The 14,239-nt window shown below is 49.8% G+C and overlaps 1 protein-coding gene across 1 annotated transcript in view; it reads left to right on the top strand.

The window, feature by feature from the left end:
* LOC101733063 (kalirin) overlaps positions 1–14,239 on the top strand; it is a 113,510-nt gene that overhangs the window by 53,738 nt on the left and 45,533 nt on the right. The window contains exons 2-5 of the mRNA XM_031893886.1: positions 733–807; positions 7,405–7,519; positions 11,993–12,185; positions 13,656–14,174. Coding sequence (XP_031749746.1) covers positions 733–807; positions 7,405–7,519; positions 11,993–12,185; positions 13,656–14,174 — 902 coding nt within the window. The remainder of the gene's footprint in view (positions 1–732; positions 808–7,404; positions 7,520–11,992; positions 12,186–13,655; positions 14,175–14,239) is intronic.

Raw genomic sequence — 14,239 nt, 5'->3', positions numbered from 1 at the left:
TATTACTCCCAGTTGTACCTACGTGTATCAGTATGGCCGGGCCTTGGCCAGGGAGCTGACACTCTCCCAGGGATTTACTATTCTAAATATCTATGTATTACTCCCAGTTGTACCTACGTGTATCAGTATGGCCGGGCCTTGGCCAGGGAGCTGACACTCTCCCAGGGATTCACTATTCTATATATCTATGTATTACTCCCAGTTGTACCTACGTGTATCAGTATGGCCGGGCCTTGGCCAGGGAGCTGACACTCTCCCAGGGATTTACTATTCGATATATCTATGTATTACTCCCAGTTGTAGCTACGTGTATCAGTAGTAGCAGTCAGTAGTAGTGAGGAGCTAATCCATTTCAGTTCATCATGGCGGCACAGAAAGCAGTTCAGGCTGCAGCATAGATGCACCTATACGGCTCCCTATAGGCCTGGGATATGGGTGTAACATACACTGTATAGGGCTGAGCTGAGAGCCCCCCCCCCCCACTAAAAGTCATTTGCTTGTCATTACAAATGTGCTGCCGGTGGGTTCTGACCCAATTAGAAAGGTTTCCTCCCCCCCCCCCCCCCCCCCCAGTAGTTTTAATGTGAGACTGCAGAGCTCCGACTCCTGCTGGGAAATGACAGATTCCTATGTTCCTGAGTGGAACTGGGCCGGGGGCTCCATCCTGGAACTGGGCCGGGGGCCGAGGGAGACACAGAATTCTCGGCTCATTTCTCCTCCTTTGTTTCGCAGGTTCATTTCGGAACGACGGATTAAAAGCTACTGATGTCCTGTCTGTCCTCAAGGAAAAAGTGGCCTTTGTCTCAGGTACGTCCCCTCCCATTGGCTCATAGGTACCGGGCTGGGGGGCTCAGCTCCACTCATGAACACAAGGGGGGGCTTATAGGCCAATTATGGTTTGAGGGTCACATTATACGTACAGATATAGTGAATCATCAGCCTGTGCTACTGATACGTTCTAATCCAGCCTTTCCCTTCCCTGCACTGCTGGTTCTGACTCCTGATACAACTCCCCAATATCCATTCATCCCTCATTCTCACTGGGTTTATAGTTATGTGTAACTGTCACTGTGTCTGTCCCTTTCCCTTCCCTGCACTGCTGGTTCTGACTCCTGATACAACTCCCCAATATCCATTCATCCCTCATTCTCACTGGGTTTATAGTTATGTGTAACTGTCACTGTGTCTGTCCCTTTCCCTTCCCTGCACTGCTGGTTCTGACTCCTGATACAACTCCCCAATATCCATTCATTCCTCATTCTCACTGGGTTTATAGTTATGTGTAACTGTCACTGTGTCTGTCCCTTTCCCTTCCCTGCACTGCTGGTTCTGACTCCTGATACAACTCCCCAATATCCATTCATTCCTCATTCTCACTGGGTTTATAGTTATGTGTAACTGTCACTGTGTCTGTCCCTTTCCCTTCCCTGCACTGCTGGTTCTGACTCCTGATACAACTCCCCAATACCCATTCATTCCTCATTCTCACTGGGTTTATAGTTATGTGTAACTGTCACTGTGCCTGTCCCTTTCCCTTCCCTGCACTGCTGGTTCTGACTCCTGATACAACTCCCCAATATCCATTCATCCCTCATTCTCACTGGGTTTATAGTTATGTGTAACTGTCACTGTGTCTGTCCCTTTCCCTTCCCTGCACTGCTGGTTCTGACTCCTGATACAACTCCCCAATATCCATTCATCCCTCATTCTCACTGGGTTTATAGTTATGTGTAACTGTCACTGTGTCTGTCCCTTTCCCTTCCCTGCACTGCTGGTTCTGACTCCTGATACAACTCCCCAATATCCATTCATTCCTCATTCTCACTGGGTTTATAGTTATGTGTAACTGTCACTGTGTCTGTCCCTTTCCCTTCCCTGCACTGCTGGTTCTGACTCCTGATACAACTCCCCAATACCCATTCATTCCTCATTCTCACTGGGTTTATAGTTATGTGTAACTGTCACTGTGTCTGTCCCTTTCCCTTCCCTGCACTGCTGGTTCTGACTCCTGATACAACTCCCCAATACCCATTCATTCCTCATTCTCACTGGGTTTATAGTTATGTGTAACTGTCACTGTCCCTTTCCCTTCCCTGCACTGCTGGTTCTGACTCCTGATACAACTCCCCAATATCCATTCATCCCTCATTCTCACTGGGTTTATAGTTATGTGTAACTGTCACTGTGTCTGTCCCTTTCCCTTCCCTGCACTGCTGGTTCTGACTCCTGATACAACTCCCCAATAACCATTCATCCCTCATTCTCACTGGGTTTATAGTTATGTGTAACTGTCACTGTGTCTGTCCCTTTCCCTTCCCTGCACTGCTGGTTCTGACTCCTGATACAACTCCCCAATATCCATTCATCCCTCATTCTCACTGGGTTTATAGTTATGTGTAACTGACACTGTATGTCATTTCCCAGCATTCTCAGCCAGGACTTGTGAGCTGTTATTCAGATTAGGCCATAAGACATTCCCAGTGTAACAGTATAGGGGCCCCTGTGGCCCTCAGTGAACTCTATGACCATAACATAAGGCACATGAAATCCCCCTGTAATCCCGGCATTACGTTCCCATTACTCAGGGAATTATCCTGAAACTGGATTCGGCCTCTGTATCTGCGCTGGGGGTCACACGGATTCTGACAGCCTGCACTGCTGCAACTGCCCCCGTATGGGGCAAAAGGGGCAGGTTATTATTATTATTAACATTTATATATAAAGCGCCAACATAACCCGCAGCGCTGTACAATAAGTGGGTTACATACATTGGGCATACAGAGTAACATATAAAGCAATCAGTAACTGATACAAGAGGGGAAGGGAGCCCTGCCCCAAAGAGCTTACACTCTACAAGGAGTAACATATAAAGCAATCAGTAACCGATACAGGAGGGGAAGGGAGCCCTGCCCCAAAGAGCTTACACTCTACAAGGAGTAACATATAAAGCAATCAGTAACCAATACAGGAGGGGAAGGGAGCCCTGCCCAAAAGAGCTTACACTCTACAAGGAGTAACATATAAAGCAATCAGTAACCAATACAGGAGGGGAAGGGAGCCCTGCCCAAAAGAGCTTACACTCTACAAGGAGTAACATATACAGCAATCAGTAACCGATACAGGAGGGGAAGAGAGTCCTGCCCAAAAGAGCTTACACTCTACAAGGAGTAACATATAAAGCAATTAATAACCGATACAGGAGGGGAAGAGAGCCCTGCCCCAAAGAGCTTACACTCTACAAGGAGTAACATATAAAGCAATCAGTAACCGATACAGGAGGGGAAGAGAGCCCTGCCCAAAAGAGCTTACACTCTACAAGGAGTAACATATAAAGCAATCAGTAACCGATACAGGAGGGGAAGAGAGCCCTGCCCCAAAGAGCTTACAATCTACAAGGAGTAACATATAAAGCAATCAATAACCGATACAGGAGGGGAAGGGAGCCCTGCCCAAAAGAGCTTACAATCTACAAGGAGTAACATATAAAGCAATCAATAACCGATACAGGAGGGGAAGGGAGCCCTGCCCAAAAGAGCTTACAATCTACAAGGAGTAACATATAAAGCAATCAATAACCGATACAGGAGGGGAAGAGAGCCCTGCCCCAAAGAGCTTACAATCTACAAGGAGTAACATATAAAGCAATCAATAACCGATACAGGAGGGGAAGGGAGCCCTGCCCCAAAGAGCTTACACTCTACAAGTAGCTTTTGGCTATATATTATTCACCCTTTATTATTACGTTGATTGAGAATTCCGGGCGGAACGTTCCGGAGTGTCAGTGTTATCTCCTAACCAGATGTGGCGGCCGAGCAAAGTGGTGTAATCGGAGATTCCCAGTAATCCCAGCAGGCTGTGCTTTTCAGAACCTTCTGCCCGGGAGTTGGATTAAGCGCAAGGCCAGTCGCACTCACATACGGTTTATACCAACAGCGGCAGCGGCTTTGCGGGGGTCCTACTGGGGAATGTCATTGCCATAAAGTGATGTCTTATAGCTGCAACTCCCAGCAGACAGTAGGGCAAGATGGAGACAGTAGGGCAAGATGGAGACAGTAGGGCAAGATGGAGACAGTAGGGCAAGATGGAGACAGTAGGGCAAGATGGAGACAGTAGGGCAAGATGGGGACAGTATGGCAAGATGGAGACAGTAGGGCAAGATGGAGACAGTAGGGCAAGATGGAGACAGTAGGGCAAGATGGAGACAGTAGGACAAGATGGAGACAGTAGGGCAAGATGGAGACAGTAGGGCAAGATGGAGACAGTAGGACAAGATGGAGACAGTAGGGCAAGATGGAGACAGTAGGGCAAGATATGGACAGTAGGACAAGATGGAGACAGTAGGGCAAGATGTGGACAGTAGGACAAGATGGAGACAGTAGGGCAAGATGGAGACAGTAGGGCAAGATGGGGACAGTAGGACAAGATGGAGACCGTAGAACAAGATGGGAGACAGTAGGTACAAGATGGAGACAATAGGACAAGATGGAGACAGTAGGGCAAGGTGGAGACATTAGGGCAAGATGGAGACAGTAGGGCAAGATGGAGACAGTAGGGCAAGATGGGGACAGTAGGGCAAGATGGAGACAGTAGGGCAAGATGGAGACAGTAGGTACAAGATGGAGACAGTAGGGCAAGGTGGAGACAGTAGGGCAAGATGGGGACAGTAGGACAAGATGGGGACAGTAGGACAAGATGGAGACAGTAGGGCAAGATGGAGACAGTAGGGCAAGATGGAGACAGTAGGGCAAGATGGGGACAGTAGGGCAAGGTGGAGACAGTAGGGCAAGATGGGGACAGTAGGTACAAGATGGAGACAGTAGGGCAAGATGGAGACAGTAGGGCAAGATGGAGACAGTAGGTACAAGATGGAGACAGTAGGGCAAGATTGAGACCCCCCCCCCACTTGGGCCCCAGTGTATGCAGGGCCAGGGCTGTTACTATCTTGCCCCATTCTCCCCATATTGCCCTGCTGGGGGGCCCCACTATGTTTTTCCCTGGGGTGCAGGGAACAGGCGCCTCTGTATTTCTCAGCCCATAGTGAGCGGCCGACACGCAGGGATTTGGCTCTGAGCTGCAGAACTAACAGCCATGAAACCGCTTTAGAGCAGAGGGGGGGAGCGGGGTGGGTACTGAGGGCATTTGTAGGTTTTTGGAGCCGGCGCGCGGCCAACCTGCTCTATAAATAGCCCACGAGTAGGAAACTGTGTAAAAATAGAAATCGCAGGGGCCTCGCTGCCTATTTCTGTATGTTCTGCATTGAGTGCGATCCAGCAGGAACGGCCGCTTCCCTTCCTGAAATAACAGATTCAATGTCGCGTTTTAGAAAAAGATCCCTGAGAGCGAAAGGGAAACTATTCCCTCGATAAACAGAGGAATTAGGGTGTCGGGGGGGGTGACTGGGGGGGGTCGGATCATGATACAAACACAAACAGTGTATCATATTGTGTAACGAATGGGAGATGGAACTCGACAGCTGGAGGGCGGCAGTACGGGCCCCATCCCTGGTCAGGGGCCCCCCCTCTTCTCTGATCAGCCCTGATTGCCCCCCGTCTGCTCCCCATTCTGTCTCTTTACTCTCCTTTTACCCCCTTTGTTTTTCTCTTCTTCTGCTCCTTTTCTATCGCCCCAACTGTTCCCTCTCCCCCCATTTGTCTCTCTACTCCCCGAACCCCCTTTCCCTTCCCCTCTCCCCCCATTTGTCTCTCTGCTCCCCGAACCCCCTTTCCCTTCCCCTCTCTCCTTCTGTCTCTCATCCCCTCTCCTTTCCTTTTCTATTCCCCCCCCCCCAACTGTTTGGCCTTACTCCCCCCCCATCCTCCCTCTTCTCCCCCCTTCTATATTTCCCCTCTCCCCCCATTTGTCTCTCTACCCCCCGAACCCCCTTTCCCTTCCCCTCTCTCCTTCTGTCTCTCATCCCCTCTCCTTTCCTTTTCTATTCCCCCCCCAACTGTTTGGCCTTACTCCCCCCCATCCTCCCTCTTCTCCCCCTTCTATATTTCCCCTCTCCCCCCATTTGTCTCTCTACTCCCCGAACCCCTTTCCCTTCCCCTCTCCCCCCATTTGTCTCTCTGCTCCCCGAACCCCCTTTCCCTTCCCCTCTCTCCTTCTGTCTCTCATCCCCTCTCCTTTCCTTTTCTATTCCCCCCCCCCAACTGTTTGGCCTTACTCCCCCCCATCCTCCCTCTTCTCCCCCCTTCTATATTTCCCCTCTCCCCCCATTTGTCTCTCTACTCCCCGAACCCCCTTTCCCTTCCCCTCTCCCCCCATTTGTCTCTCTGCTCCCCGAACCCCCTTTCCCTTCCCCTCTCTCCTTCTGTCTCTCATCCCCTCTCCTTTCCTTTTCTATTCCCCCCCCCCAACTGTTTGGCCTTACTCCCCCCCCATCCTCCCTCTTCTCCCCCCTTCTATATTTCCCCTCTCCCCCATTTGTCTCTCCCCGAACCCCCTTTCCCTTCCCCTCTCTCCTTCTGTCTCTCATCCCCTCTCCTTTCCTTTTCTATTCCCCCCCCAACTGTTTGGCCTTACTCCCCCCCATCCTCCCTCTTCTCCCCCTTCTATATTTCCCCTCTCCCCCATTTGTCTCTCTACTCCCCGAACCCCCTTTCCCTTCCCCTCTCTCCTTCTGTCTCTCATCCCCTCTCCTTTCCTTTAACCCCTTTCTATCTTTTTGTGGGACCCCTTCTATATTCAGCTACTATACTCCTATCTGCCCCCTAAGTTTTTACCCCCCTACTTATATAGATCCCTCAGGGGCGTAGGCCCCATTAATAGGGTACGGGGCGTTGTATTGTACAGGATAGGAAATCCGCACACTGTGATTGGACAGGAGGTCCCGGGACCTTGGGTAATGACCTTGGGGGGGTGGGGAATTGACCATCTGGCCAAACTACATTTCCCAGCAGCCTCAGCAAATCAAAGTGGAGTGCCAAACAAGCAGAAGGGCCACAGCCGGGCTGTGATTGGACGGACCCGCGTCAGTAACGAGCATTAACATAATGGGTTTCAGTGCAATTTGCATTTCTCAGTTCCAGGAAATGAATGAATAATTTACATACAAACGAGCGGATTGGATGGAGGAAGCGGCTTTACTTAATTACACTTTGGGTCAGTTCTGCACCAGCTGTAAAGGGAATATAAAGTTCTCCTATAGGGATATTGTTATCATCACTAACGAGTGCATTGGTACCGGCTGTGATATTGATTGGTCGCTTCGTTACAGATTCCCGCGGTGATTGGCACCGTTATAATTAGAGGTTATTGATCCTGTGAGAGGATTTTCCTGGGCAGCGCTGAGTATTGGCACAAACTGGGGCATTCAGGCTTGGGGGGGCTTTGGGCTTGGGGGGCTTTGGGCTTGGGGGGCGCCAGTCGGACCCTCGTGTAACGTGTTCTTTGTTCTGCCAGGTGGGCGAGATAAACGCGGGGGCCCCATCCTCACCTTCCCGGCACGGAGCAACCACGACAGGATACGGCAGGAAGATCTGAGGAGACTGGTGACTTATCTTGCCAGCGTGCCAAGGTAAGGGGGATGTTAGTACCCAGCGTGCCAAGGTAAGGGGGGTATTAGTACCCAGCGTGCCAAGGTAAGGGGGATGTTAGTACCCAGCGTGCCAAGGTAAGGGGGGTATTAGTACCCAGCGTGCCAAGGTAAGGGGGGTATTAGTACCCAGCGTGCCAAGGTAAGGGGAGTATTAGTACCCAGCGTGCCAAGGTAAGGGGGATGTTAGTACCCAGCGTGCCAAGGTAAGGGGAGTATTAGTACCCAGCGTGCCAAGGTAAGGGGGATGTTAGTACCCCAGCGTGCCAAGGTAAGGGGGTTGTTAGTACCCAGCGTGCCAAGGTAAGGGGGGGTATTAGTACCCAGCGTGCCAAGGTAAGGGGGATAGTACCCAGCGTGCCAAGGTAAGGGGTATTAGTACCCAGCGTGCCAAGGTAAGGGGGTATTAGTACCCCAGCGTGCCAAGGTAAGGGGGTATTAGTACCCAGCGTGCCAAGGTAAGGGGATATTAGTACCCAGCGTGCCAAGGTAAGGGGGATGTTAGTACCCAGCGTGCCAAGGTAAGGGGGATGTTAGTACCCAGCGTGCCAAGGTAAGGGGAGTATTAGTACCCAGCGTGCCAAGGTAAGGGGGATGTTAGTACCAGCGTGCCAAGGTAAGGGGATGTTAGTACCCAGCGTGCCAAGGTAAGGGGGTATTAGTACCCAGCGTGCCAAGGTAAGGGGATATTAGTACCCAGCGTGCCAAGGTAAGGGGGATGTTAGTACCCCCCAGCGTGCCAAGGTAAGGGGGTATTAGTACCCAGCGTGCCAAGGTAAGTAAGGCGTGCCAAGGTAAGGGGGATGTTAGTACCCAGCGTGCCAAGGTAAGGGGATGTTAGTACCCAGCGTGCCAAGGTAAGGGGCGTGCCAAGGTAAGGGGGATGTTAGTACCCAGCGTGCCAAGGTAAGGGGGATGTTAGTACCCAGCGTGCCAAGGTAAGGGGGTATTAGTACCCAGCGTGCCAAGGTAAGGGGATGTTAGTACCCAGCGTGCCAAGGTAAGGGGGATGTTAGTACCCAGCGTGCCAAGGTAAGGGGGTGTTTAGTACCCAGCGTGCCAAGGTAAGGGGGATGTTAGTACCCAGCGTGCCAAGGTAAGGGGGTATTAGTACCCAGCGTGCCAAGGTAAGGGGGGTATATACCCAGCGTGCCAAGGTAAGGGGGATATTAGCACCCAGCGTGCCACGGTAAGGGGGGTATTAGTACCCAGTGTGCCAAGGTAAGGGGGGTATTAGTACCGAGCGTACCAAGGTAAGGGGGTATTAGTACCCAGCGTGCCAAGGTAAGGGGGGTATTAGTACCCAGCGTGCCAAGGTAAGGGGGGTATTATACCCAGCGTGCCAGGTAAGGGGGTATTAGTACCCAGCGTGCCAAGGTAAGGGGGTATTAGTACCCAGCGTGCCAAGGTAAGGGGGTATTAGTACCCAGCGTGCCAAGGTAAGGGGGTATTAGTACCCAGCGTGCCAAGGTAAGGGGGGTATTAGTACCCCAGCGTGCCAAGGTAAGGGGGTATTAGTACCCAGCGTGCCAAGGTAAGGGGGGTATTAGTACCCAGTGTGCCAAGGTAAGGGGGTATTAGTACCGCATGCCAGGTACCAAGGGTTTAAGGGACAGGGGGTATTAGTACCCAGCGTGCCAAGGTAAGGGGGGTATTAGTACCCAGCGTGCCAAGGTAAGGGGGGTATTAGTACCCAGCGTGCCAAGGTAAGGGGGGTATTAGTACCCAGCGTGCTTTGTACCCGGGGATGATTGGCATAATGGTAAATGCCCTTCCTCCCTATTCTGGCCCTACAGCACCCCACCGATAGCCACTGGCTGCCCTACCTCTCTATAGAGTAACAGCAGAGATTTGATTGTATTCATTCAGCCTCTACTGGTTTCCATGCAGCCACGCAGAATGCATTTAGTTAAAGAGCAAGTTCATTTAAAGGCACAGTAACCCCCTAATATTTTCCACTTATAAATTCAGGATTGTGGGAACGTGAGGGGGCCCTCAGTCTGGGACATTCCACCTTCACCCCCCTGCGGTACAGAAACGATGTAATAAAACCTGATCCCCCCCCCAATTGGCCAATAAATAACAGAAATTATACTGGAAACCATCCCCACGTCTAGACAGACACACAGACACCGGGGGTTTCAGCTGATTCCCAATGATTTGTGCCCCTGGGGGGGGCAGAGAGTGGGACCTGTGTAAATAATGCTGAGTATAAGGGCCGCCCCCCGCGCTGGTTTCTGCCCGTTCCCCAGATGCCCCGGTGACAGATTGGTACAATGTTTGTTTGGCTTCAGCTGCCTCTGTGGACATTTCAATCAATTTCCCTGGCTCCCATCATCCCCTGATCCAACTATATCTGCCCCCCCCAGGGTAAAATGCGCTGATAAATATTTGTACAGAAAAAATCTGACAGCAGAGAACAGGATTCCCACTTATTGCCCCACTAAAGGGGTTGTTCAGCTTTGAGTTAACTCTTAGTATGATGTAGAGAGTAGATATTCTGAGATAATTTGCAATTGGTCTTCATTTTTTATTATTTGTCATTTTTTCAGTTATTTCAATAATTGTTCAGCAGCTCTGCAGTTTGGAGTTATAACAGCTATCTGGTTGCTAGGGTCCAAGTTACCTTAGTAACCAGGGAGTGGTGTGAATGAGAGACAGGTATATGAATAGGGGAGGGGCTGAATAGAAAGATAAGGAATAAAAAGTAACAATAACAATAAAACTGGAGCCTCACAGAGCAATAGGGTTTGGTTGCCGGGGTCAGTGACCCCCATTTGAAGAAGAGGGCAAATAATTCAAACACTATATAATGACGACCAATTGAAAAGTTGCTAAGAATTGTGTAACTGGGGCAGGGGGGGGCTGTAGATTTGCTGGACCCCATTATTTATATACAGCAGTCCGTGTCATCTTTGACCCCTCCCATCACCCTGTTTTAGGCTTTCCTTGCCCTTTATGACTTGAAATCCACATTATATTTCCCTCTGCTATAAACACTGGGAATTATGGGATGCCCCTGGGACAGTGAGTGCGACGATGCCGTGTACCCGTTTGTACAGAATGTTCTTCCTATTAGCAACTGGCACCGTTTCCAGCCCGGCATTCTACTTTCGCTTTACGGGGCTTCCTGTCCCGAGTCCCAAGTACAGTGTTATATAAATATCTGACCGGAAACAATGGGACTGTGACCGCAATTATATTCATGTTTAGTGTTAAACCAGGGGTGTGAAGCCTGTAGGACTGTGCCAGCTTGGGCAGTGCCCGTCCCTTTATAGGATAATAGTGGGGCAGAGATTGTGCCCACGGCCTGACCCTATTGCCCCGGTTCCCCACGTGCTTCCTCCAATTCATTATTCCCAGTTGTGCAGGGAAATGTCCCTCCCTCCCTGCCTGCGGTTTCCTGCCCCACTAGGTGGTACTGTGACTTACTGCCCCCCCCCCCCGCCACTGACAGAATGGGACGATCCGCACATTACCTCCCCCTGCAGGATGTGGGGATTCCTTAGGATTTAGGGGGGATAGTACAACCGCATGTATTGCAATGTGCCCCCATGGGGGGTTATTATTGGTGGTTCTGAGGGCCCAAACCAAACTGCAGAAAGACTACAGATCCCATGATTCATAGTGAGTGAAACAGCAAGAACAGGCAGCCATATTTGATACTGGCACTGGCTGCTGCCCATCCTCCCTGCCCATCCCGCAGTGGAATATAATATAAAGTGACTCATAAGGAACTACAATTCCCACAATGCATGTTGATTCTGATACCCCTCTCTCCTGTGTATTGTAAAGCAACAACATTTATTGTAATAGTCTTCCCCCTTGGCACAAAGCACGTGGTGCAGTAATGGGCAGTGCCCGCTGGCGCCGGTGTTACAGCCTAAAGGGTTAATTCCCACCTCCTACGTAGGGTTAATAACGTTTATCCTTCACCTCCATGGACTGAAGTAATTGGGTTTCCGAGACGCCCAACACCTGGATCCTTAGCTCCGGGGCAGTGATGGATGAGATTGTGGCACCTAGAACCTGCCCTTTCCACCGCGGGCAATGGAAATACCCCCCGGGGCAGAGACATCGCTTTCCTGCACTCAGCGCCAATCGCTATTATTTATTTATATAACATCAATAATGCAGCATTGCCTGCGGGAGTGTGAATAGCAATTGGCAGAGGGGCATCTCTCTATAATAGGGCACCTCGCTTTACTGCCTGCTGCGCTGTGTATGTATATATATATATATAGTGCTGCTGTACAGAGGGGACAGAATGGGGGCCCTGCTCATTCCCAGATTCCTTATCTCCCCCACTTTCCTTTCTATATCATCATAAGGATTCTGTAATGTACTGACTAACCTCTATATAAAGCAATGGGGGCGGGGCTATTTCTCTCGTATTGATTGACATCCGCTAATTAACTCCCTGGTTTCTCCCGCCCCTCTCTGCCCCACATACAGTGAAGATGTCTGCAAACGAGGTTTTACTGTTATCATTGACATGCGAGGATCCAAATGGGACTTGATTAAGCCCCTACTGAAGACCCTGCAAGAAGCGTTTCCGGCCGAAATCCACGTGGCGCTGATTATCAAACCCGAGAACTTCTGGCAGAAACAGAAAACGAACTTCGGGAGCTCCAAATTTATATTTGAGGTACAGGATTTCTCAATAAAACCCTCCCAATGCGTCACCAAGAACACAACTAGCATCACCATTCTAGAGCATGGCTTGCACTATCTAGAACATGACTAGCATCTCCTAGAGCATGGCTTGCTTCATCTTGCATGTAACTAGCCCAGATGGTATGCATTGTCTAGAACGTGACTAGCCTCTCCTACAGTATGATTGGCATCAAAAAGATCTTAACTAGCATCACCTAGGATATGGCTTGTATCATCTAGAACAGCAGTTCTCAACTTGTGGGTCGCGACCCCTTTGGGGGTCGAATGACCCTTTCACAGGGGTCACCTAAGACCATCAGAAAACACATACCGGTATTCCCGATGGTCTTGGGAATAATTTTATGGTTGGGGTCACCACAACATGAGGAACTGTATTAATGGGTCGTGGCATTAGGAAGGTTGAAAACCACTGATCTAGAATATAACTAGAATCATCTAGAGAATGACTTGCACCATGTACAATATGACTAGCATCTCCTAAAGGATGGCTTGCATCATCTAGAATGTGACTAACCTCATGGCTTGCATCACCAAGAACATAAGTAGCATCACCTAGAACATGCATTGTGTAATCTAGAACATGACTAGCATCTCATAGAGCATGCCTTGCATATTCTAGAATAGGTATGCCCAACTTTTTTGGATCACATTCAGATGTAAAAAGTAGTAAAAAAAAGTTATTTGGGGATACCCAATGAAGACTGTGCGGCTATTTGGTAGCCCCATGTGGACTGCTGGCCTGCGGGGGTCTCTGCTTGGGTTGAAACTGTGTCTCTGTACTTCCAAAACTTGCCTCCAAGCCAGAAATTTCAAAATGGGCACCTACATTGAGGCCACTGGGAGCAACATCAAAGGTGGTGGTGAGCAACTTATTACTCATGAGCCGTTGGTTGGGCATCACTGGTCTAGAACGTCATAGACTTCCCTAAAGTATGGATTACCAAGAATATAACTAGCATCACCTAGAATATGGCTTGCATCATCTTGACCATGATTAGCCTAGCGTACAGCAGCGATTGCCAAACTTTTTTAGTTCGAGCCTCAGCCCTTGGGCCCTCCTTTTGAAGTTTCAAACTTTGGTTAGGACCTCCTTAGCTCACAAAATGGCTGTAGGAATATATCCGTGTATCAGTTATTCCGCAATAGTTTCAAGACTATCTAGAACAGTGCAAACATTTTCACTCCACATCTCACCCCAACTGACCTTCGAGCTAGACTTTCTGGTGTATCTAAGCTTTCTCCTCGATTCTTACCCAACCAGAACCCCCTGCTTCCAGTCCCCTAGGGAGGCCAGTCCCACAGTTTGGGAACCATTGACCTACAGTTCCACAGAAATCATGGGTTCCTTCTAAAACTGCAAGGAAACGGGTTAATGTATTAGAACATGTCTGCCAATGTTTTTTTTTGCCTTGATACAACTTTCTTGGTCTTCTTCCCTTAGACCAGCATGGTATCGGTTGAAGGACTTTCGAAGCTGGTGGATCCATCTCAGCTGACAGAAGAATTTGAAGGTTCCTTGGATTACAATCACGATGAATGGATCGAGATCCGCGTGTCCCTTGAGGAATTTTTTAACAGTGCCGTCCACTTGCTTTCTCGCTTGGAGGATCTGCAGGAGATGCTGGCCAGGAAGGAGTTCCCTGTGGATGTTGAGGGATCTAGAAGGCTGATAGATGAACATACCCAGCTGAAGAAGAAGGTCATCAAGGCTCCTGTGGAGGAGTTGGACCGAGATGGTCAAAGGCTGCTACAGTGTATCAGATGTGGGGATGGGTTCTCGGGTAGGAACTGTATCCCAGGAGGGGCGGATTTCCAAAGCCTCGTGCCAAAGATCACCAGCCTCCTGGATAAACTTCACTCGACGCGGCAACACCTGCACCAAATGTGGCACGTGCGAAAGCTGAAACTGGACCAGTGCTTCCAGCTGCGGCTCTTTGAGCAGGACGCCGAGAAGGTAAAGGTTCTTACTGCTTTGTGCTTCTCAGTTTGGAGATTTCAGGGCTTATTTACTAAGGGGGGGGGGGG

This window comes from Xenopus tropicalis, chromosome 9 (assembly GCF_000004195.4).
Source record: "Xenopus tropicalis strain Nigerian chromosome 9, UCB_Xtro_10.0, whole genome shotgun sequence".
In the NCBI taxonomy this organism is placed as follows: Eukaryota; Metazoa; Chordata; class Amphibia; order Anura; family Pipidae; genus Xenopus; species Xenopus tropicalis.
Note: the sequence above shows the minus strand (reverse complement) of the source record. Positions and strands in the feature narration are given on the sequence as shown.